This window comes from Myxozyma melibiosi (assembly GCF_037950935.1).
Source record: "Myxozyma melibiosi strain Phaff 52-87 chromosome Unknown BZA70scaffold_19, whole genome shotgun sequence".
NCBI classification, from domain to species: Eukaryota; Fungi; Ascomycota; class Lipomycetes; order Lipomycetales; family Lipomycetaceae; genus Myxozyma; species Myxozyma melibiosi.
In genome coordinates, this window is record NW_027042933.1 from 1 (window position 1) to 23,039 (window position 23,039).

Consider the following 23,039-nt stretch of genomic DNA (forward strand, 5'->3'; position numbering starts at 1 on the left):
GCGCTTCAAAAATTCCGCAGAACGAATCTCCGTATAACTAGGAGGATGCCGTAGTAGTCTGCGTAGCTGGTTGTGATCTCTGCGGCCAATAACTTTAGGCCACTTCGTATGGATCAGCCAATCATTGGGTTCTGGGTCACCATCACCAGACATTTGCACAGACTCTGCAACGGCTTTGTTGTACTCAAGCATAGTCCGCTCCTCGTCCGACTTTTTTTCTTGCTCCTGCACGACTTCGGCGCTTTCGGCGCTGTCTGGGTCCTGCATGGGAATGACCTCAACGTAGTTTGACTGATCTTTGCTTGCAAAAAACCTTTGCCTGAAAATCTTCACGCACCCCCCCGCATACCGCTCGGCTTTGGTGCTAACCCCTGCCTCTCTAACGCCTCCATGGGAACCAGGGGAAAATGTTGCTCTATGTTGAGAATTCCAGTGCTTCTGAATCTCGCCTAAATTCGATGAAAGAAAGGCGGTGGCTGGATCTTCACAAACCGTGCACCTGTATTTATCGTTCTCCAATTCAAGCTGAGGAATCTGTGGAATAGGTCCGGTTGGCATAGTGAACTCCGCGATGGTGGTCCTCACAGTCGGCCATTTGTCGAGAATTTGGTCCTTAATCTGCTCCCGCACATTTGGGCCTCGAAGTTTGTGCTTCTTCAGCAAGTGTCTGGGAACTTCGTCAGGCATGACTGCGTGACGGCATTTCTTACACCCAATGAGTCTGTACTCAGGCAAGAAGTCAAAGAGCGTGTCGGCGGACATATTGTAGACCTAGACCATGGCATCGTTAGTCCTGAACCCTTGAATAGAAAAAACCACAAACACGTACAGATCACTTCACTATCGCTATACAACAGAGCGACTTGAGCCAGAGTTGAACGCGTCGAACAGCCTAGACGTGCCAGCATCGTTAGTCCTGAACTCTTGAGTAAGGAAGCATCACACACATACCGGTCAATATTCACTATCACTATACACCGCAGTGACTTGGACCAGAGAAGAGCGCGTCGAACAGCCTAGACGTGCCAGCATCGTTAGTCCTGAACTCTTGAGTAAGGAAGCATCACACACATACCGGTCAATATTCACTATCACTATACACCGCAGTGACTTGGGCCAGAGTTGAGCGCGTCGAACAAGCTAGACCGGAGCATCATTAGTCCTGAACTCTTGAATAGAAAGATCACAAACACGTACAGATCAGTTATCGCTATGACAAGTAGAGCCGGTCGAGTACAAGCGACTTGTGTATGTTTGGGGGCCAGAGTTGGACGCATCGAGCTGCCTGGATACATCAAAGGCCCTGCGCGTTGGACGGCACTTTCCAAGCATTCCTGGACGCGTGCCAGTCCTAAGGACGATAGGACGCGTACTAATTAAGACGCGTACTAATTCAAACACATAATTACTTTTGCGAGTGTGTGGCGGCTGGATCATGCTTGGCTTTCTTCTTAAACCGCTCGTTTGGCGTCGTCTTGGTAATCATCGGCTGCTTCCCAGCCAAATTGCTGCAATGGTCCATAGGGCGTACTAGTGATGTCTGATATGATCACATTCTTCTGGCGATGAGGCTTGCCTGTTTATATCTGGAGCTCGTTTAGCGTTGGCTTATCAATCACTGGCTGCCTTCCAATCATCGGCTGCTCCCCGGCCACGCTAGGCTGCTCCCCGGCCACGCTAAGGATCTTACGGCGTTGCCTGATCATGCCTTATCAATCACTTGGCTGCTCCCCGGCCGATGCCTGCCATTTGCGTCTTTGTTTACTTGTACTTGCTACTAAGTCATCCGTCGCGTCCTCCTCATCTGCTCTCTCTCACTCTTACGCTACATGGTTGAGAGTCGGACCGAATAAACCACTGGAACATGTCATCTTTATTCTGCGCTAAGCGCTCCCCAGCTGCTTACCAGCAATCCTCCTGGTTTCATCTTTCAAACAAACATCGATATCTGGTGAGTTCGCTGATCGTTATCTATGCGTCGACCGCGTCAAGATGCTAACCACCTTCAGCAGTCATCATCCTGGCCTCGAGTCTGCCCTTGCTTGAATCCACTGCTCAGTATATATGCGCCGACCGCGTCAAGATGCTAACCACCCTTGGCAGTCATCATCCTGGCCTCGAGTCTGCCCTTGCTTGAATCCACTGCTCAGTATATATGCGCCGACCGCGTCAAGATGCTAACCACCCTTGGCAGTCATCATCCTGGCCTCGAGTCTGCCCTTTTCGTCTTCCCAAGTATCAGTCGTCCAAACCAAGCATCGATATCATCGATATCTGCGGGTGAGTTCGCTGGTCGTTATCTATGCGTCGACCGCGTCAAGATGCTAACCACCCTCCAGCAGTCATCATCCTGGCCTCGAGTCGCATCGATATCTGCGGGTCCACTGGTCAGTATGCGTCGATCGCGCCCGAGTGCTAATCACCCAGCAGTAATCATCCTGGCCTCAAGTCCTTCAGCTACTCACGCCACTTCATCAACTCCTCCCCTCTTGTCAGGATACGTGCCCTTCGCTGGGTGGATGCTTAACTCCTTTGCCTTGACGATTCCTGTCGCTGCCAGATCGTCGCGCTTTTGTCTTGAGTTTGCTTTTGTCTTGAGTTACCGGCTTACTCACCACTTGCCTAGGCTTCCTGCTGCTGATTTCGTCAGCCACTGTAGTGTTTGTAGTAAATCTTTGTGTAATGTGCTCCCAGACCTTGAGAATGAGTGCTCCTAGCGAGATGAGCGCTCAGATCTTGGGACGACGATGCAGCATCGACGTCACTGATAAGGTTTATAAAACAAACTTTATCTGAGATTTTTCACACCACATCTGCTTTCTGCACTTTCTCTTCCCTCTTCATCTGCGCTTCTCCTCCCATTCCTTCCTGCTCTTGCTGTTGCTACGCCAGTCCAGGAGCTGCGTTTTTCTCGCACCTCCTCGTGAGTCCTGACGTGCTGATCTGCTTTTCTACGCCCAGCCGACGTTGATCTGGTTGAGTCCTCGCCTCCTGCTCTGCTCTGCTTCACCTAGCCACGCTGACGAACTCCTTCTCACTCTCAGCACACCTTCTCACTCTCAGCAACCTTCTCACTCTCAGCACACCTCTCACTTCCAGCACACTCTCAGCACAACTCCTGGTGTTCGCTCGACTCCCTTTGACTGCCGCTGCGCCCACCCCTCTTCGCCAGCCGCGACCTGGCCTCGGTCTATATATCTGATTGCTGTCTCTATATTTGAATATACTCCGTCGATTTGATGCACTATTCTCCTTGTAGTTCTTATGTAGTTTTTCGCGTAGCTACACCCCTGTTCTTATGTAGTTTTCCGCGTAGCTACACCCTTACTTGACGTCGGCCGCGTCGTTTAGAAGATCACTGGGCCATCGTCCTGCGCTCCTTTCTCCACTTCCGTCTTCTTCCTCTTCTCTTTTCCTTTCATAAATAGCTTTAGATTGTTCTTCATTTTTTCCGCTTCATTTTCCTCTTTTTAATATTTTTCTTACTTGTCTTGTTGCGCCTCTATGTCGACTTTAGTGTGGTTGTTTTCCCAAACTCCACTCCTCAGCAAAATCTCCCCCCTACACCCCGTTTTTTTGTTCTCATACACCACCTCATACCCCACTTTCTACACCTGCTCTCCTCTCCTCCTCCTGCTCCCCCGCTTCCCCCTACTTTTCCTTGATTTTTGCATTGATTTTTCGTTCATTTTTTAGCTTGTTTTTAGTCTACTTTTCACCTACGCTCGTCGCCTCTGTCTGCTCCTGTTGGTCGCGTTTTGTTGTTGTTTGTCTGATAAAGATCCGGTTATCGCATCGCATCTTATCTCCTCGCTCATCGCCGGGGTGCCGACGTCACTACGCGTCTACCAAAGCTTTGGGACTCCTGCGCTCTCGCCTCACTCGCTCTCGCCCGCTTCACTGCGCGTGCTCCAAGAGCGCTGCCTCCCTGGCCCGCTCTCCCTAAGCTTCCTCTCACTCTTGACCACTCTTGTTGACGTCCTCACGTAGTCTCTGGTCGTCGCCGGGATCGCCGCTCTATGTCGAAGAGCTCGATGTCGAAGAGTGCCGTGGGCGGCTGCACTCAAACTCTATCGCGTCACATTCCCCGCGACAGCACTGCCCCCCAGCAATGCGCTATCCGACATCCCGACTGTTTCGGCTTGGCAACATTCCTCCGAAAACCCCTCACCTGATAGAGATAAGGACAAGGACAAGTTAGATAAAGGACGGTCTCGCCGCCTCGTCCACCTCTCGCCCCATTCGCTCTTCTTTGCTCCGCCACTCCGCTCTCAGCGTCTTCGCTCTCCCTCGTTTCGTCGTCAAGCTCTTCGCTCTTCCCTCATTGTTTCGCCGTCAAGCTCTCCGCTCTCAGTGTGTGCTAACTTCTGGTCTGATTTTCCTCCTTTGCCTTTGTTTGTATCATACTACCGTCCTCCCAGATAAGCCCTCCATGTCGTCAACCTCCCCACGCTGCTGCCTGCTCGCCTGGCTACTTCCACTCGCGGCGAGTGCTGCCTGTTCGTGTCAACTCGTCGATGAGTGCTGCCTGCTTCCACTCGTGTCGGCTCGTGGTGAGTGCTGACTGTCCGCGTCAACTCGTCGATGAGTGCTGCCGATTGCTCGCCCAGGCTCCTCACTCGTGTCAGCTCGTCGATGAGTGCTGATCCACTCTTGTCAGCTTGTGGACGAGTGCTGATCCACTCTTGTCAGCTGCGATCAAGAACAAGGCCTTGCCAGCGCTGCAAACCACTGTCTGTTTTACTACTCTATACTTCTATAATTAATAAATTGATAAAGACTGAATAGAACCGTGTAGCGAGCCTTTGTGTCCGGCTAATGGCTGACTAGAGACTGTTATAAAGACTTGTCGAAATGATTCTCCGGCTGATGGATGACTAATAAATGCAGACTAGAGACTGTTATAAAGACTTGTCGAAATGATTCTCCGGCTGATGGATGACTAATAAATGCAAATAGAGAATACTGTAGACTGTTGATAAAGACTTGATAGCGACGATGTCTAGATGATGACTAATAAAGAGAATAATGCAGAGCTTAGAAAAGAGATCCTGGGACAATGACACATAGAAAAGAGATACTGAGCCGATGACAAAACAGGAGATACTGAGCCGATGACAAAACAGGAAATACGCGATAATGACAGTGATAATGCCAATCGAAGCAGAGCTGGCAGGCGCGCCACCCCTACCCATGTGGGACTCCCCCCCCCCCCTCCCACTTGCTCTTAATCCCCACCCCTACCCATGTGGGACTATGGCTAGGACCCCCCTCCCACTTGCTACCCTACGTCTAGAGCCTGTTCTTGTTTTCACTGTCCCTGTCTACCAGATACTAGTCCTTTTCACTTCATTGTCATATTTGAATAATAGTAAATATAATAATGATAATATACTCCCCAGTAGTGTAGGCGCGCTTGCCTTGCTGCTCGCTTTGTCATTATAGAATCCCACCTTTCGTTGAAACCCCCACGGACTCGTCGGCCCACACCTGTGCTGGCTACTCACTTGTCTTCTGTACTTCTGCTTGCCTAACGCTGGCTCTGCTCTACTCGGTTCCGTCTTGTTGGTCGCGCCTTCGCTTGGTTATCTGTTACCTGCCCTTGCGCTCACCTGTGTAGTATCTGTGCTTAATTTTGCTGTCCGCGTTTGTGCTCTTTCATTTTCTCTCTCTCTGTTCTCTCTGTTCTTCGTCGCTTGCTGCTATAATCTTCAGAATTGCTCGTTGAGCGATGCTGTCTCCCAGCTACCGCCTGAGCCGTACTATCACGATCTTTGAGGCCTACTTGCGAGACCTCCCAGCCGAGTTTCAGTTCTTAGTAAGAGTCAACAATTTTCTTATGTAAACACTCTGGAGCGTATTAAAGTTTTGTAAAATAGCAGCTCGAGTCCACCACAATATTTCAGCATTGCGGCCTCCTCTTTATTTCCTACTTCCCCACGCTTTTCTTTATCTTTCTCACCTGCTGCCTTTACACTTCCTCCACGTTCACCCGCTTTTCTCCCCCTCTCATTCTCTCACTCTCCCTCTCCCTCTCCTTCGCGCTCTCACGCTTTCCGCGCCTCCTTTGAAAAGAGTGCAACCTTACAGGACTCAACACACCCGCCGCCTTGCACTCTGTCCTACTCTTGCGCTTATGCCACACCTTCCCGGTCTCCTCCTTACACTCCCATCTACGTCTGTGCCTCTTCGACTTCGACGCCGAACACTGCTTTTCTCACTTCCTTCCTGGTCCCTCGCTCGCACGCTTCTTCCTTGTCCTTACCAACAACCTCGGCACGACCCGCCTTTGCGTTCCTCGATCACTTCATTGCCGACCCTGTCTCTTCCCAAGCTACCGCTCCCTTGTCCCTCGCTTGCTCCTGTCGCGCTTGCTCTCACAAACCCCACCTCACCGTCGAGAGTGCAACCTCACGGGACTGAACTTGGTCATCTGCCTTTGTCTTTGTTCCGCTCTTGCGCTTACCCAATACTCGTCTCCGTCCTCATGCTTCACGCCTACGCCTACGCTTCCACCCCCGCCTCGACTCACTCGCCTTTATGCTTCCTCCACCCTGACGCGCCTTCGCCTCCTCTCACTCTCCCCGTTCTTGATTCTTACGCTTCCATTTCCCTACACCTATGCTGCTGTTGTTAGTCAAAGCTCGCATCACTGATTCCATCCACACATTCCCAGCTGAGTCCTCCTGATCGCGCTCTCAACTACCTTCACCTGGACTATCCCGCTTTCTTTGCCCTTCGATCTTTCGCTTCCCTTCTTTGACCTCTCTCCTTTGGCCTCTCTCCTTTGACCTCTCTCACGCTTCTTCAACATACCATCCCAGGAGAATATTGTTTGTTTTTGTTGCTCCTTTACCTTTTCTTCTGGGTCTCGCTCATTGCTCTTGTATTTACCCAATACTAACGCCACCTCTCCTGACTCTTGCCTACGCTTCCTCTCAAATCGCCTCGAGCTGCTGATCATCATCATCATCACCACAGTCGCCCATACGCTTCCCCCTGCACTACAGCTGCGTTGGAATTGAGTCTGTTTCTGTTTTCACTGTCCCCTAGATACAATTCCCTCTCACTTCCTTGTCGTGTTTTGAATAATAATAATTATAATGATAATATATTCCCCAGTAGCGTAGGCACGCTTGCCTTGCTGCTTTCTATGCCTTTACAGAAACCTGCCTTCGCTTGAAGCTCTCCCAGACGCTTCGGCCTGTACCTATGCCGACTACTTGGTCCTTTCGTGAACTGTTCAACGTTCATGTGCTCTGACTATACACTCATCTGCTGAACGCTTACGCTCTTGAGGCGCTGTTCTTGCTTTTCTTTACTCCTCATTCTCTTCGGGGTTTCCTGCTTGCTTTTCTTGCTCTTTGCTCTCGTCGCTGATGGTTGGCTACTTCTCTTTCTACACACCTCACACTTTGTCCAAGACCAGACGCTTACACTGCCCTTCCTTGTCTCAACCCTTACGCTTCCTGGCCTCACTCACTTAAACGTTCCTCCCCGGTTCCCTAACCAGTTCCCTTAAATGCTGATTTAACAAACCGATTTAACAAATCGAGTCCTCGTGCGACGCGCTTTCTAACAACCTCTAACTCAAGTGCGACGCGTAGAACCCTGCACACTCTTCAATAAAGTGCCTCAACAACTAACTGCGCTGCTTTGTTTTCTTTCGATTATGTTCTGTATCCGTGGTCTTCTTCTTTGGGTATTTCTTGATGTGCGTCGCTTTTTTGGCTCAGAGTTTCTCTTCCTCGACGCTGACACTAACGCTACCCACCAGCACCACCCTTCCAAAACGTGCGTGTGATCTCTTCAACTTCTTACTGCGCTTACTACATGGTACTCAGCAATGCCCTTTGAGCACGATACCTTACCGCTACATTTGCGCGTCCTTGACCCCCTTCGCTTTCGTCACTTGCTATCTGCCCGTGCACTCACGTGTGTAGTGGCTGTCTTCAGGTTTTTCTGTCTGAGTTTGTGCTCCTCCATAATTCCTTCTTAATCTGTGAGAGATTTGAAAACTCGCGCTGATCGGCGCTCGATCTCGCCGGCCCGCGAATTCTTCAGAATCACTTGATCTTGAAGTAGTAGTTCTGCTCTGCTTGCAGTCGGAAGTCGATCTTGCAGTCATTCGTCTATTCACCATCATCATGGCGATTCTATATAGGCACGACTCTTGTCTGTTAGTTTAGTTTCTTCTTTGCGCTTCGTCTTTCTTCACTTGTTTGTCGCGCCTTTGTTCTTTTTCTTGTCATCTGTTCTTCGACCTACCCAACGCTGGCCCTGTTCTGCTCTGTTGCGAGTTATAAGTCGCGCCTTTGTTGTTATATTTATATGATTTCTGCCCTTCCTCTTACCGAGTGCGTTGACACTTTCTCTCCTTACTTTCGGTCCTATTCCCGCGCTTCCAAGCCTGTCAAACTCCTCCTCTTCATGCTTCCTCGCTTTTGTTCGGTCAAGTTTCTTAGACGTGTCAGGCGCGTCTAACTTTACGCTCCTCAACCGAGTCTCAGCCGAGTCTTTCACTAACTACTACTAAGTTCCCGGACTTTACTTTAGATAAACTCTCTTTAGATAAACTGTCATTCCCACCTGCTGAGTCCAGATTTCTGTGGGCACTACACAAACCGCTACACAAAGCCAGTCTCCGAGAGTGTGTCAAGCCCGTCAATAAACGTTCTGTTTCTTGACCTCCACACTCCTCCTCCTCCTCCTCAGCTCACCTCACGCCGCACCTCCTCTTCAGCTCACCTCACGCTCCATCGACGTCGACGCTGAATTGGCCTCCTTGCCTACTCCTCCTCTTACCCTCTTCGTTTCTACACTCCTCCTCCTTCATGCCGGGGGGAGTAGCAAAAGCCGCTGCGCAGTTATGCAATTCTAGTGAGGGCCAAGTGTGCTCCAATAGTGTACTAATTCAGATTTTTATGAGATGATCCCTAATGGCACCCATGACACATCGAATAAAACGGAGAGAAAAGAAAACGAGGGTTGAGCGCGTAGAAAAGCAAAATAATGAAAAGAACATTCGAAGGATTACACACTCATGCGACGGAGCCCGGGTGAGTGATTTGCCTTCGACTCTGCGCAATTCAATACACTTTTTTTTTGTTTTTGGCGGGATCAAAGATAAACCTGTTTCACAGAAAATATAAACAGGGTATTTAGAGCCAGTACTTTACAGAGACCGGTGACTTTGATGTTCAATGACGACCATACAGCAGGGCAAAGGAGTGCAGACAGACAGTAATGTTATATCTTTAGGCAGATACCAACATATAATTTGATGAGATGACTTCAGCAATGGTATTTCGTACGATGGCAGGACAGATATACCGTAGTAAACCACCTCTCTCATATTGAGATGCTGCGGTGTTTGCTTGAGCTAGTGGTTGCAGTGTAAAACTCCTTTTCTGGTTCGTTCCGGGATGGCATTCGCTGCGCGGAAGGACAGCTAGACCAACGAGGGAATGTCAGTGAGAGCTCGAGAGAAGTAAGATGAGATAATCTGAGAAGTGCGTTATACGTACATCGGCTCTGTACAGCCAAGCCTTGATGACCAGCAATAGAACCAGCAATTGAAAAATCATTTGAAAAATCATTTTGGAAACGTGATCCTAGGCGTCCGAAAACCGCAATCCAGACTCGATCCTGAGAGCTCATCTGGTGACTGGCTGAAAGCCCTACACAAACACTGCAAGCGTGCGCAAAATCGTTCGCACTCCTCGCGCATGTGCGCGTTTCGACACAAGAACAACTCTTACTGTACTGTATGAGAGCGTAGTCAAGCCACTCTTGCCTGATCTTTCTGTAGTCGAGCTCAACCGTGAGATAGACGGAATGCCGGCGACTTATAGGATTGAAACGCTCGTAGTCGCGCACAATCCGGAGTCCAATTTATGAATGAAGGCTGAGTCGACCATCTGCAACCGTCTTGAAAGGCATGAACTCAAACAAAGCACGGCCAACGTCCAGTTCTGTTGACAAAGACGTGCAGGTGACACCGTTAAAGACCTTCGAAAGCTAGCAAATCGTTCAGGACCTGTGAGAGGTGAAGCTAAAAACTCTCTAGCGTACTGTGTCAGCCGGGTGAGAGAAGATTCCGCCTGACGAGCGAACGGATCAAAGGGTTCGAGTGGTCTATGACTTCGTGGCATTGAACGGGTTCGTACGCGGGTAGCCTTTCCATGGGCGGCACAGGATCATAAAAAGTGGAAGAGGAAAAAGACCAAATGCGGCCCGTCGTATAAGCCCGGGAGGCGAGTCGATATCGGAAGAAGTCATATGGTCGTTGGGAGGAGCCGGAGGTTGGAAAAGTAACGCTGATCGAAAGGAAAGGAAAGAAGGGCGTGAAATAGCCAAATCAAGGCAGGAGACGACGCAAGGTAGCTAAACATAAAGAGTGACCTCGGTCAGGCACGGAAGGAACACTATGATGGCTCTTCAAGTTGGAGCCAGCCTTGACCGCCGGAGGACCTGCAAGATAGGCAGGCCAACTTCCTTGTCGTCGGCCTCTTCTCTCTCGCATCCGTCAGTCTGGTAAGAAATATATCATCATCAATGCAGACCCAATCTGTCGAGCAGGTTACGCACGATAGGTACAGCTAACGCGCCGGTGTGTCGCGCTGTTCGAGCTGTTCTTGAACAAGAGAGTTTTGCTGGGATGTACAGGGGTTTCACAAAAGGATTTTAAGGTTTCGCCTGCAGAGGGCAATCCCACAACCTGCTCCAACTTATATAGTCAGTGCAGGATGACTGTTTACGACGACGACGCTACTCTGCTGGAAGTCAGGGGTTTGTTTCCAGGTGATCATGAATGAGTGAGCTTCCGCCGAAATAGACTGGTGAGCAAGCCACTTTAACAAAGCCTACAGTTCTTGAGTTACTCATGATGGTCTAACGATACCCATTACGCGAATAAATCGGGCAATTTCCAGACTTGAAACAGACATCGCAGTAAAACGCTGTAACTACCGCTTTTGGACGTGATTCACAGAGCAGAAAAGTTTTCATTCTGCCCTTACCGGCGCAAGCAATTCTAAACTGACTGATCTATAGTAAGCACAGCCGAGGCCCACTGCGTTGAAGTCTACATGCTCCGCTCGCCGAGACGATTCGAGCAGCGCCTCTGATTCTGCCGCAATTTGGTAAAATGTGCCAGTCCGTCGATCTTGTCCGGGACGAGTACAGCTGACAGGGATTGTCACCTGTCTTGCCCGGTGGGGATGCCGGAGGTTTAAAGTAGGTAGACTCATGATTTATTGAACTGTCAACAAACCCTAGAAAAGTATCGCTTTATCCATCCCAGCAGCCATTTGAACTTGCACCATCATTTTGTCCCAACCGATACAACTATATGATCAGTTGTGCCCTCAGTTCGAGATAGAGGATGTGAATGTACTCTCTTTACCAACGGGTCGGCTCCCGAGACGATGTTTGCGACGGTCGTAGTCAACCAAACTTGAGAAGCGATGACTAAGGTATGACAGTCATAATTAATTAAGGTTCAACGGCCCCCCCCCCCCTTGCATCCCCTGCATTACGTGTACATCCTCTACCCGGCTCAGATGTGAGAAAGCGTAGATATATTAGCCGGTTCAGCGTACAGAACATCTATCCTGACTTTCCCATCAGTCAACGTCGTCGCCTTATCGTCGATTCCCTTCAGAAACTGTGCTATTCACATAACAAGCCATGATTATCGAGTCGTTGTCGCCGAGCATGCGGCGACGCTGCAGCTTCCTGCTTCTGTTGATCCCTGTGCTTGGAATCATTGTGATAGTGTTCGAATCGTCTCGGGTTGACCACAGCTCTCATCCGTCGAACGTATTGTCATCAGTCAGTGCAAGTACAGTAAGTGAGACGCATGATATTATTGCGGATACGCACAATGAAACGCTGGGGTTTGGTGCTGTTCTTCTACTTTCGTTGCCATCTCGCACGGATCGGCATGATGCGATCTCACTGATCGCCGCGCACACGGGTATCAAGATTACGAAGACTATCTATGGAGTTGTGTCCGACGATGTCGACAAGAAAGCTTATCCTTATGGAGATGCCCGGAAAAAGTTTGAGAGTGACAGATTCTATCCCTATCTTGGCAGCTGGAGAAGTCATATGGATATCTTTCGGTATATAGTCGACAACCGAATCCAGACTGCACTGATCCTGGAAGATGACTTAGATTGGTGAGTCCATTTACTTAAAGATCAACTATGCGGTTTTTCTTCTTTGGCTGACACGACACGTTGCATAGGGACATGAATGTCAAGGATCAGTTTGAGGCGTTAGCTCGTGGCCTCCGGAACTCCACTATTCGACGACCGTTTTCGGAAGAGGAGCTTGAGACCGCGCCGTATGGTTTGGACTGGGATATATTACATATCGGCTGCTCGCAGGTTAGAATTGCAGGAGCTCCTCGTGATCAAGCGTTTACAGTGTATACCGATGAATATCGGGCGCCGAATCATATCACCAAAAATCCATGCAACCCATTTGGATATTTTTGCTGGGAGGGGCTCATGAAACATGCAAAGTTGAAGGAGAACCAGCGAGCTATCTATCCTACTCATGAGTCTGTCGGGTTATCTGCCTTTGCTGTGACGTATACGGGTGCGCAGCGATTGCTTTACCAGTTGAGCTACAAGGAGTTGACGGACACGCTCGATCGGTCGATCTCTAAGCTGACGATGCAAGGAGCTGTGCGTGGATGGACTGTGATTCCGCCGATGATGGGTGAATTCAAGGTCGATAGCGGCAAAGACACGAATCTTAATGTCAAGGCCGACATGTTCTCGAAGGATGTGTCCAACCTCAAGGGACATGGACCGGGGCTACTGCGCAGTGCTCGACAGAGCCTGACGGAAACCTGGGAAGGTGACAGTGCTAATTACTGGGTCAGTGAGAAGGCGTACTGGGGGAAGCAGGAGGAGAAGGCGGATAAAGTGGGGCGTTAGCTGGTTAAGTCTGGAGGGTTGCAGGCGTAGGGGTCTTGAGCGTTAGCAGGTTGTTCTCGTTGCATATATGCGCTCTGATTATGGTTATGGAAATGGACGCCAAAAGGGATGTGCTGCGCATGGGTGTATATGTTTGATCGCAAAGCTTGCTAATTTGTCACTACAATCTGTGTTGTATTATTCGTCGCGTTTATCTGTGTGCTTGCTTGCTGATATTGTTTTTTTTTTCGGAAGTTATCTATTGCCCTAGGTTAATATGATACATAAGTTGCATCAATTGGGTAGAGGGATTTTGCGGTGGGTGGAATAATAGTGAGAGACGTAGTTATATTAGTAAGAAGAGACATAAGATTACACATAAGGGGGTTTCGGAATGCGGGGTTTAGGGTCGGAATTGATGTAATGGACTAAAGGCGGATAGCGAGCGACCCCGCATACGAGGCGGCTTCCGAGGGTCGGGTTAGTGAATAAGAAGACAGTATCCGCTCAGTTCCTGGAATCCATCTGGTACATGCTGGCATTTCGACAGTCGCGAAGATTAGTATCATTCAATTCAATCAGAGTCTACTCGCTTTATCATCCGTATTCGACCATGTCTGCCTCAAACAACACCGCTGATCGTGAAGCTAAGCTGCAGCGCAATCCTCACGTACGTGGATGTTCGTCATTATTTGTAATCACTTGTCGGATCGAAAACTGACAATTAGTATGATACTAGGGAGATTTCAATGCGGTCGAGAAGTCGCGCCCTGAGTTCGAGGAGGATGTGGAGTTCCACTACACTCGCACGAAGGACATTGAATGGGTCCCTGGCTCGGGTGCGACCAGCGACGACTGGAAGAAGCACAAGAAGATTGCGGTTGATCCGTATGCGGAAGGCCGTGATCCTTTGAACAACTACAAGCTGCTGATTGCCGGAATTGTTCCTCGCCCGGTAAGTTGTGATGGTGTTGTGGTTTTAAAGAGTGAGAAGATGGAAGCAAGCTAATGGTCAGTAGATTGGCTTCGTCTCGACCGAGTCCAAGGCTGGTATTCGCAACTTGGCGCCTTTCAGTTACACTACCTTTGTTCACCACGACCCTCCTATTTTCTGCATCGGCTTTGCGTCGTCGGTTGCGGCAGCCAAGGACACGCTGGCGAACATTATGGAGACTGGAGAGCTTACGATCAACATTATCTCCGAGTGGTTTGTGGAAGCGGCGAATTACACTGCGACCAACGCACCGCCCGAGATTTCGGAGTGGGATGTGTCTGGACTTACACCGCTTGCGTCGGAGAAGGTGAAGCCGCCTCATGTGGGAGAGTCTGCGTTCTCGGTGGAGGCGAAGCTGGTTACTCACCACGAGTGGATCTCGAAGGTGACTGGCAAGGCTAATGGTACGCTTGTGATTGTGGAGGGTGTTAACTTCCACATTCGTGAGGACGCGACCAACGAGAGTTTCACGACGCTTGATCCCAAGATCCTGAAGCCGATCTCGAGATTGGGCGGAATCACTTACGGACGAACGACTCAGGCGTTTGAGATGCTGCGTCCTTCGTGGGCCGATGAGGAGAAGAGAGAGGAGGTGAAGAAGATTTTGGAAAAGTAAAGACGATGACTGAGGTGATCGACATGACTGTCTGATTGAGAGAGTTTGGCACTATGATTGAAGATGCCAAAGGCGATGTATTTAGAACCACATAAGCATATAAGGAGGTTGTGAAATGAACCAGAAATTGTGTCAACGCTGACCAACATATGAGCACTGAACCAGTAGTTGATCTAGAGCGTATACCTATAACTACAAATTGAGCACAGTCGTAGATATGAGCAAGAGTCAGGATTGGGCAGAGTGTCGCGTGACTGTCCAAGATTTGTTTAAACTTGTTTAAAGTAGAGGGCAATTACAGCGGAATAAATGAAGGCAATATGGTACTGCGAGAATTTTTCAATTTTTTCTTGGACTGGCGAGAGAAGTAAGCGGCCGGTCGATATCGCTCAAGAGTGCTGACCAGTTGATCTACTGGCGGTCAGGTCACTGATGATGAACTGACAATCGCTCAAGTCTTCTAAAGAGATATTTCTCACCAGACGTCTCATAAAAAAAGCTCACAAGAGCAGACTGTGAGAAGGGTACTTTATCTGGAAGAAACGAATATAAACAAAAGACAGAGAAGGCCGGAAAAAAGCGAAGGCCGCGGGAGCTAACGGAAAATCTTGGCCAGGGCGGAGGTCCAAATGCGGGCATTTGCGTAAAAACACGGGTTTGCCGGGGCATTTGGCCGAAGGAGTGAGACAAAACGACGACAGGCGTCAAAGTCTATTTGTTTTCTTGTGATCTCCTCTTTTCTTTGTCTAATTGTTTAAATTTATCTATTATCTCGTTTAGAGATTGCTTTTGACAGAGAGAAACTCTCACATCCGTTGATGTGGTAAAATACACATTCATTAGATTCTTTCAGACAGAGACCACAAACACGATGTGCACAGCACAGGGTCTGAAGAGAAGCAAAAGTTGTGAACTTGAAAACTTCAAAGTAAAGCTCTCTTGGCAAGCGGCTGCTTTAGAGTGGGGAACAGTCGTGAAGCCGTAGAAGACGGAAACTTCCGCTCCGAGAGCCCGAACAGATCAGACGGAGCTGGTTGGCATCGTTGTTTGAAGTGTCTCTCTCTGAAGTACTTCCTACTCGACATTGTCTAGATAAATCTGTATATCTGGAGCATGCTGACGGGGAGCAGGTGGAACTGGCCCTGGTTATCAGATGAGATAATCTCACCCTGCCAGCAACCTTAATTGTGACTCGGGATGACTGTGATGCCTTCGCCCGCGCTCCTGGGCACGGCACCGACAACTCAACGGCCATTGTTTCTTTCCTTTTGCCTCTTCTCTGCACTAAATTGCAAGAGGTCTGGTCTCCTGTGGCGACTGATCCAACGCTAATTTTCATATCGCTTCCGTAGTGTTCTCTTTGCTGCGGTCTGTTCTGAATTCAGCCCGTGTTTGTGCTATAATACAGCTCTAAACTATAGTAATTGCTCGATAGATTAAACAGAACATTTGCTCGCTAATCTTCATAATATCATCAGCAGCAGTTATGACATCCATCGCATGCAGCACCCGTGTCTCTGTCAGTGCTGACTGGTGTCAAGAAACCACCCTTGGCGAGCTGCCCGGTTGTTCGCTGTCCTTCTTCTGCTCCTGTCTAGGTCGCTCTACGACACGTACTCTGAGTGAATAAATAAGCTTACAGAGCCACAGCAAATTACGACAGCGACCAGCCTTTCTTGGACTCCAGCAAAGGCTGCGTTTTCGCTGTGGCAGAGCTCGGCGTGCGCTGTCAAATACATATTCCGCTGCTGTCTGCCGGATCTAGACCTTCCTTCGCTGTCTCCGTCTCTGTTTCCAACTGTGATATTCGCACTTCCTTGGCTCTCAAACCCTTTGTGCCATCTTCTGTCCACGGTTCGCTGCTCCGTTGTTCTTCGGACGTCAGCTGTCTGCTTCCGACCGGCTTCCCTGTTTCGACGCGGAACTGCAAATTACTAGTTCATAACTCCACACCCGGCTAGTAATCACTAGTTAGTTAGCGCGAGAGGCTGCAATACAGTTTAGACTTTAATAAATCACAAACTCTGTTTGTTGGGCGAAGCTCCCATCTGATCAGATTACCACAGCCGCCTCCCATCTGCCGGTGATTTTTTTTCTACAACCTGCTCTGGACCGTATTCCGCAGGTGCCTCCAGATGCCACTATATCTGGGGCCCCGGTCCCCTTCTCTCCCCAATCTCCCTCCTACCCAAGAACCTGCTCTTCCCTTCTCAACTTCCCCCCTCCATCTCCTTCATGGCTGATCTCGAGAGCTCTAAGAAGAGCGTCAGCTCTGCCGATCATTCGGTCCCTCCCAACTACGGAGCTGAGTCGCTCCCTCCCAAGGAAGAGGAGATCGTTCCTTATGGCGTCCGCCGTATCGAGATCATTTCTGATCAGTACAAGAATATCTACGGTCGCATCGCCGTTTTCTTCTCTATCTTCCTCGTCGCCTACGGCTATGGTCTAGATGGAACAACCCGCTACACCTTCCAGACCTACGCGACCTCCTCCTACTCCAGCCACTCTCTCCTCGCAACCATCAACACCGTCCGCTCCACCTTCGCCGCCGCCGCTCTCCCCTTCATCGCCCGTCTTTGTGACATGTTTGGCCGGATCGAGATCTTCGTCGTCTCTGTCCTCTTCTATGTCGTCGGCACAATCATCGAGTCTCAGGCCTACGACGTTCAGCGCTTCGCTGCTGGTGCCCTCTTCTATCAGTTTGGCTACACCGGCTCCATCGTCGTCCTCCAGCTTATGGCTGCTGACTTCTCCTTCCTCAACTGGCGTGTGACTGCTTCTTTCGTCCCCGCCCTTCCCTTCATCATCAACACCTGGATCTCTGGCGACATCACCTCCGCTCTCGTCAACACAACCAGCAACCGCTGGTCTTGGGGTATCGGAATGTGGGCCTTCATCTATCCTCTTCTCGCCATTCCCTTGGTCCTGTGCTACCTTCACATGTACTACCTTGCTCGCAAATCTGGAAAACTAGCTTCCGCAAAGGCTGATGACGTCGCTCGTCGTACGACTGAGAAGCCTTCCTGGCATTATATGTCGATCGCCAAGATCGCCTGGGAGATGGATATCGTCGGAATCATCCTCTTCGCTGCTTCCCTCTCGTGCTTCCTCACCCCGTTCACTCTTGCGGGTGGCACAAAGACTAGCTGGCAGAAGGGTCACATTATCGCCCCCCTCGTCGTCGGTTTCTGCCTATTCCCTGTCTTGATCTTGTTTGAGCGTTACATCCAGTCTCGTTCGTTCACCTGGTTCATCAAGCCCTTACTCCCCAAGCACATGCTTGCCGATCGCGGTGTCTGGGCGGCTATGGGAATCGCTATCTTCATCGACTGGGTCTGGTACATGCAGGGTGACTATCTCTACACCGTCCTTTACGTTGCGGTCAACGAGAGCGTTGCATCCGCCACTCGCATCACCTCTTTGTACTCCTTCGTCTCTGTCATCACTGGCACCATCCTCGGATTCGTCGTCGCCTATGTCCGTCGCATCAAGGCTTTCATCATCTTCGGAATCAGCATGTGGTTCGTCGCTTTGGGTCTGATGATCCACTACCGCGGTGGAACATACGCTCACTCTGGCATTATCGGTAGTCAGTGCCTCCTCGGTTTTGGTGCCGGTTTCTTCACCTACCCTGCTCAGGCATCCATCGCCTCCTGCACCACTCACACCTTCATGTCCACCGCAATCACCCTCTATCTCTCCATGTACTATGTCGGCTCTGCTTTCGGTACCTCGGTCTCTGGCGCCATCTGGACCAACCTTCTTCCCGAAAAATTGCTGGAGAATCTTCAAAACGCGACTTTGGCCGCCTCCGTCTACGGCGATCCCTTCACCTTCGCCGCCACATATACTATCGATTCTCCCGAGCGTCTCGCTGTCATCCACTCGTACTCTCAGGTTCAGAAAATTCTCTGCATTGTCGGCATCTGTCTTTGTGTTCCTTTGCTCGCCTTTGGTTTCCTCCTCAGAGACCGTGAGATGCTTAGTACCGATCAGTCCTACTCTGTCTCTGCCGTCGAGGAAATCAAGGAGCAGCACTTGACTACCTCTGAGAAGATCAAGGGTATCTTCTCGCTGCACCTCAGTGCCCGCAAGAAGGACGAGAGATTGAACTTGAAGAATACCCTTGTATTCAAGGGTCGCTAGATGGACCTTAAGAATATTGTCTTACAATCGACTTATATTCCTATTTGTTTAATTTACTTCTTTGGTTGTCGTTTTTGATTATAATCTGTCTTATGAGCTTTGTTTGACTCTGCAACAGAGGAACGATCTTACATTATCTGTGTATGATCATTTTAATATCTTTAATACTTCTTTCTACTATTCAATCACTCTAAACGTAGGCGTATTAGCTTCTTTATAGCAGTCTTCACGTGACTGCGTAATATAGCTTCTTAACAGTCTTCACGCAACCGCGTAATATATAGTGGCCGTAAGTAGGTGAACGTCAGAGAACTCCGCAGAATGCTCTGAGTATATAATTAGCTATGTTTGGCTAACTTATTGTAGCAGGACCCTGTCGCATAGAGTTTAGGGGTGTTTTTTTCCTGCTCTAGTTGCCTCTGCCGTCAACTATAGTGCTGTCTTCAAAGACAAATCATGTTAAGTTACAGTTATCCTCTATGTTTGGTGAGTTTGTGATTCTCAAATAAAAGATTACTCCAAATATGAATATTGCTGCCTCGGCTGGAGTTTCAGTTTGCCCATACCTCAAGCTACGTCCAGATGATCAGAGTCTAGAACTCGGAGGCCAACGCCCAGTTACTTGGCATTCTGCTGATGCATGTCTATCTACGCGCGAGAAGAGGCGGTCATACGCAAGCCGATTCATATCACTCTGAATAATGTACTAATAGCCACTATTCGTATGCTTTGTATGGTCTCTGGGGTAAAAGTGAAGTAAACGATGGGTATATCATAGCATCTGAGGAGAGGATAGTAAAATTAGAGTATGGTTCACCCTCGCCTCTTCTCACAGACGCCTTCGGCTATTAAGCCTAAATTTCTCCGAGAGCATGGCCATTGATGTCCATCCTGTGAGCACGTACCTAGAATTTGGACTACGTGTCGCTGAGGTTCTAGTCAGGAACTCCTGAGTCTTTAAGAGGAGGAGGTTGTCTCATATCGTGCTATGAATGCTTTCTGAGCCTATTTCTTGCAAACAGATGGGTCATATAGAGTAAATTATAGCAACGTCTAGAAAAACGCAGCTTCTTAAACGAGGCAGTACTCTGAGATATTTTGCCCAGAAATTATCACTCAATGTGGCAGCTCTTCGACGCAGCGAGGTCACTGCAAAATCTTGATGCGACCAGTAAAACTGGCAGTTCTCCCAACCCTCTATTCCCGCAAGCCTAGAACGCTCTCAGTCTCAACCACTTCTTCGCAGAAGACCACATCTCGGCCGTCTAATATTAAATGACCGCGTAAGCTGGCTTCCTGGCAGTGTTGCGCGTTTTTAATTGTTGAGCGACTTCGCCATGTCTTGACGATGGTATATTGATCTGGGGCTACATACGAGTTGTCATAACTGACTGAACCTGATCCGTCTATTTAATTTATGTCACGGATTTCTCCGAATCAACGCATGAAGTAATCAGCTCCTGTACCGCTGTTCGAAGCGTCCAGCCTGCTGAAAGCTTTACATTTTTCTAGCTCTGAAGGCACACTGCTGGTAAATTCTCATTTCAAATCAAAACGCAGAACGCAGAACCCTGGTGTTGCATAAACCCACAACTACTGCTTCTCTTCGCTTTCATCACCTCCATAACCCGTATTGCCATCTAACTTTATCATAATACAATATACAAGGGCTACTATCGACCCCATACCACTCAAGCCAATAGCCACATAGAACGCACTGCGATATCCTTCCAACAGATGAACTCCATCTTTGTTCACTTGAGCCTCAGCTGTACCCGCGATTCCCAATCCGATAGAAACTGCATAGTTGACGACAGTGTTGATAACTGAGCCAGCCACTCCCTGGTGTTCCCGTCGCATTGAATTACTGGAAATGATAGTTCCAGATGGGAACGACATATCCATTCCAAAAGGGATGATCACGATTCCGACAAAAGTCTGCGCCCAATATATCTGATTCACAGGCAGAGTTGCAAAGATGATATTTCCGACACAAAATGCAAGCATAGAAGCCAAGATAATATACTGCGCTGGTATCCTGGAGAGCAAAAATCCTGTCCCGATCGCAGCAATGGTTCCGGAAATACCAGCCGGTGTTTGCTGAGCGACCGTGAGAAGTATGCTGTGTCCACGAAGTTGCGTTGATATTTGCCACCAGTAGAAAACCCAGATACCAAAGCTGGACCATCCAAGCGCCATACACGCAAAAACAAAGTATATATCTCTCTTGAACTCTCGGATTGGTAGGATCGGGTACTCTGACCATCGTAATTCAATAAAGATAAAAATTGCAAAGAATAGAACGCCCAAAATAAGCAGAACGTATGTATAGGGAACGTTCCAGCCAACGTTTGGACCTTGGTTCCAGGCGATGTTGAAAAGTACTAAACCGAGGACACCAGTAGTGATTCCAGCTGGATCCAGCCTCGACAAGTCTTCCCATCGAAACGAGGTCAAGGCACCCTTATCCAGACCCGTCGGAATAGCATAGAAACTCACTATAGTCGCGAGAATCATGACCATACCCCCAACCCAGAAGTTCCACGGCCACCAAACCAGTTCAGTGAAAATGCCGGCAAAGGTTGCGCCTAGAAGGAAGCCGGTGGGCGCCACCGCACCAAAAATCGAAAACGCCATATTTTTCCTCATTCCAGGTTTGTAGGCACGTCCAAGCAAGGCCAGTCCATTAGGAAGAATCAGGGCGGGTCCGATGCCCTGGAATGCACGACTGAAATGGAAGAGAATGACATTGGAGTAGACCGCAAAGCCGGCGATCAAAGTCCAGATTGTGAACCAAATGTACCCAAGCAGAAAGACCTTTCTGGAGCCAAAAATATCGCCGAGTCGCCCGGCGGGAAGGATAAAAGTGCCGACAGTGAGCGAGTAGGAAGCACAAAACCACGATAGCTCTCCAGGCTTACTGACACCAAAGGAGTCGCCAATATCATGAAGCGGAGACAGAGCTTGAGCCAAACACGCTTGAGTCAAGAGCTGGGCAAGTGCGACAACTCCAACAAACAAAATCTCCTTGAATAGTGACATCTCTGCGATGACTTTTCCTGTTGTCGAAGCTGGCCGCAGATCGGTCATATGCTGCTCAAGATCATCCCCTAACTCGAGCTCGTGGCGGGTGGTGTCCATTGTGTAGCTGTTGGATTGCGGAGCGCTATGCTCACTCCCACCTCGTTGATGAGATGGAATACGGCTGAAGTAAGTACTGAAAGTGAAAGGTCTTCAAGGAATATTCGGATACATGCTGATAAAGTACTCGGCATGTGATGGAGGTGTCAATCGTGTTTCTATATAACAAAGAGACACGAATCGAGGAGGGCTTCTTCATGGCGCGGAGATAAACCCTTCCGAAACTTTAGTTCCGTATTCGGCCCACGGAAGTCCCCTCAGAATACTTAAATCCGACCCGATGGAGATCGTCTCTCCGCACTGCCGGCCTTTGCCGGCCGTTAAACATTGATGATGATTCAAGACCCGTTCTCCTCAAATATCAATGCTAGAGAGGTTTTATTATAGCAGAGCTTGTTCTGGACCTAGCAAGATCTCGGAACTGATTTCGCGTTCCTGGTAAGAAATCTGAGACACTGTCAAGATGCACATCCGAAGAGCTCCTTCACAGGCCGCGCTTCCGATTCGCATGCCGGGCCGCTTATGTTTGAACATATCAGCTATTCTCGATTTTGTGAAATAACAAACGAGCTTCTTGAATATGTTCACCCGCTGGCCTGTGTCGGAATCAACTTTTTAATATCCTGGACCAGGGATGAAGTCCATAACATACTACAGTTGATCACTCCTGTCACCGGGTAAGCACAGGGTGATAGAGAATACAAATGCATCATCTAGCGCTTCATTATAGAGAGTGGACTTAGAAGCCTTTGAATTGCCAAAAATATCTCATATATTTGCTATTCTCGTAGTTTGCTATACTGCTATATTTTCCGTTACCGTTTAGACGTAATACTCAAATCCACGATCATGTGCTAAATAGCCACCGCCTTTCCCCGCAAATGGTTTCCCCACAGATCACTTACACCAGAACACAATCATAGAACAGGACTGGTATGGTGAACCGGTATAATCTAGCAATATATGAAAGCTCTTCAGCTATCACTGATTTGATACATCATATCCGGCTCCTCTGAAATATTGCTAAGTCGGAAGTTCGGGTCCTCGGCGCGTGCATGGGAATCAAGAAAACAATGCACTTAGAAGATGATTTATTGTCCTTGGCTTCCAGACCCTCGGCTACCTGGGGATTAGGCGAGGTATGGTGTCACATGTGTCAGCCTTGATATGCGCATTCCTCTTTCGTTTGAAGAACACCGTCAGAAGAACC

The 23,039-nt window shown here is 49.0% G+C and overlaps 7 protein-coding genes across 7 annotated transcripts; 4 read left to right on the forward strand and 3 right to left on the reverse strand.

Moving 5' to 3' along the window:
- Nucleotides 1–38: 38 nt before the first annotated feature.
- On the reverse strand, nt 39–762 carry BZA70DRAFT_270095 (uncharacterized protein; the record flags this gene model as incomplete). The annotated part of the gene is made up of 1 exon (XM_064911250.1): nt 39–762. A coding segment is annotated over one exon (724 nt), but the record flags the coding sequence as incomplete, so codon positions are not given.
- Nucleotides 763–5,908: 5,146 nt separating this feature from the next.
- BZA70DRAFT_286192 (uncharacterized protein) lies at nt 5,909–7,064 on the forward strand. Its single transcript, XM_064913844.1, has one exon. It carries the CDS (start codon nt 6,137–6,139, stop codon nt 6,635–6,637), a length of 501 nt encoding a protein of 166 aa, XP_064765397.1. The 5' UTR covers nt 5,909–6,136; the 3' UTR covers nt 6,638–7,064.
- A 2,140-nt stretch (nt 7,065–9,204) lies between these two features.
- On the reverse strand, nt 9,205–9,723 carry BZA70DRAFT_104033 (uncharacterized protein). The gene is made up of 2 exons (XM_064909348.1): nt 9,524–9,723; nt 9,205–9,451 (listed from the first exon to the last, which is right to left on the reverse strand). Exons 1-2 carry the CDS (start codon nt 9,597–9,599, stop codon nt 9,258–9,260), a joined length of 270 nt encoding a protein of 89 aa, XP_064765398.1. The 5' UTR covers nt 9,600–9,723; the 3' UTR covers nt 9,205–9,257.
- A 1,811-nt stretch (nt 9,724–11,534) lies between these two features.
- Nucleotides 11,535–13,305, forward strand: BZA70DRAFT_103920 (uncharacterized protein). The gene is made up of 2 exons (XM_064909347.1): nt 11,535–12,185; nt 12,254–13,305. Exons 1-2 carry the CDS (start codon nt 11,692–11,694, stop codon nt 12,951–12,953), a joined length of 1,194 nt encoding a protein of 397 aa, XP_064765399.1. The 5' UTR covers nt 11,535–11,691; the 3' UTR covers nt 12,954–13,305.
- Nucleotides 13,306–13,545: 240 nt separating this feature from the next.
- BZA70DRAFT_292333 (uncharacterized protein) lies at nt 13,546–14,542 on the forward strand (the record flags this gene model as incomplete). The annotated part of the gene is made up of 3 exons (XM_064914369.1): nt 13,546–13,602; nt 13,672–13,887; nt 13,952–14,542. The coding sequence occupies 3 exons, from the start codon at nt 13,546–13,548 to the stop codon at nt 14,540–14,542; spliced, it is 864 nt and encodes a 287-aa protein (XP_064765400.1).
- A 2,109-nt stretch (nt 14,543–16,651) lies between these two features.
- On the forward strand, nt 16,652–18,868 carry BZA70DRAFT_286202 (major facilitator superfamily domain-containing protein). The gene has a single exon (XM_064913845.1). The coding sequence runs from the start codon at nt 16,778–16,780 to the stop codon at nt 18,686–18,688; it is 1,911 nt and encodes a 636-aa protein (XP_064765401.1). The 5' UTR covers nt 16,652–16,777; the 3' UTR covers nt 18,689–18,868.
- A 1,276-nt stretch (nt 18,869–20,144) lies between these two features.
- Nucleotides 20,145–22,130, reverse strand: BZA70DRAFT_104111 (YOR378W-like protein). The gene has a single exon (XM_064909350.1). It carries the CDS (start codon nt 21,827–21,829, stop codon nt 20,282–20,284), a length of 1,548 nt encoding a protein of 515 aa, XP_064765402.1. The 5' UTR covers nt 21,830–22,130; the 3' UTR covers nt 20,145–20,281.
- Between the last annotated feature and the right edge of the window lie 909 nt (nt 22,131–23,039).

Bases quoted from the DNA above. Each gene is read 5' to 3' on its own strand.
- BZA70DRAFT_286192 (XM_064913844.1), top strand. From the start codon at position 6,137: ATGCCACACCTTCCCGGTCTCCTCCTTACACTCCCATCTACGTCTGTG.
- BZA70DRAFT_104033 (XM_064909348.1), bottom strand. From the start codon at position 9,599: ATGATTTTTCAAATGATTTTTCAATTGCTGGTTCTATTGCTGGTCATC. The intron at 9,452-9,523 runs GTATAACGCACT...TCGTTGGTCTAG, and splicing joins GCTGTACAGAGCCGATGTAC to CTGTCCTTCCGCGCAGCGAA.
- BZA70DRAFT_103920 (XM_064909347.1), top strand. From the start codon at position 11,692: ATGATTATCGAGTCGTTGTCGCCGAGCATGCGGCGACGCTGCAGCTTC. The intron at 12,186-12,253 runs GTGAGTCCATTT...CACGTTGCATAG, and splicing joins CTGGAAGATGACTTAGATTG to GGACATGAATGTCAAGGATC.
- BZA70DRAFT_286202 (XM_064913845.1), top strand. From the start codon at position 16,778: ATGGCTGATCTCGAGAGCTCTAAGAAGAGCGTCAGCTCTGCCGATCAT.
- BZA70DRAFT_104111 (XM_064909350.1), bottom strand. From the start codon at position 21,829: ATGGACACCACCCGCCACGAGCTCGAGTTAGGGGATGATCTTGAGCAG.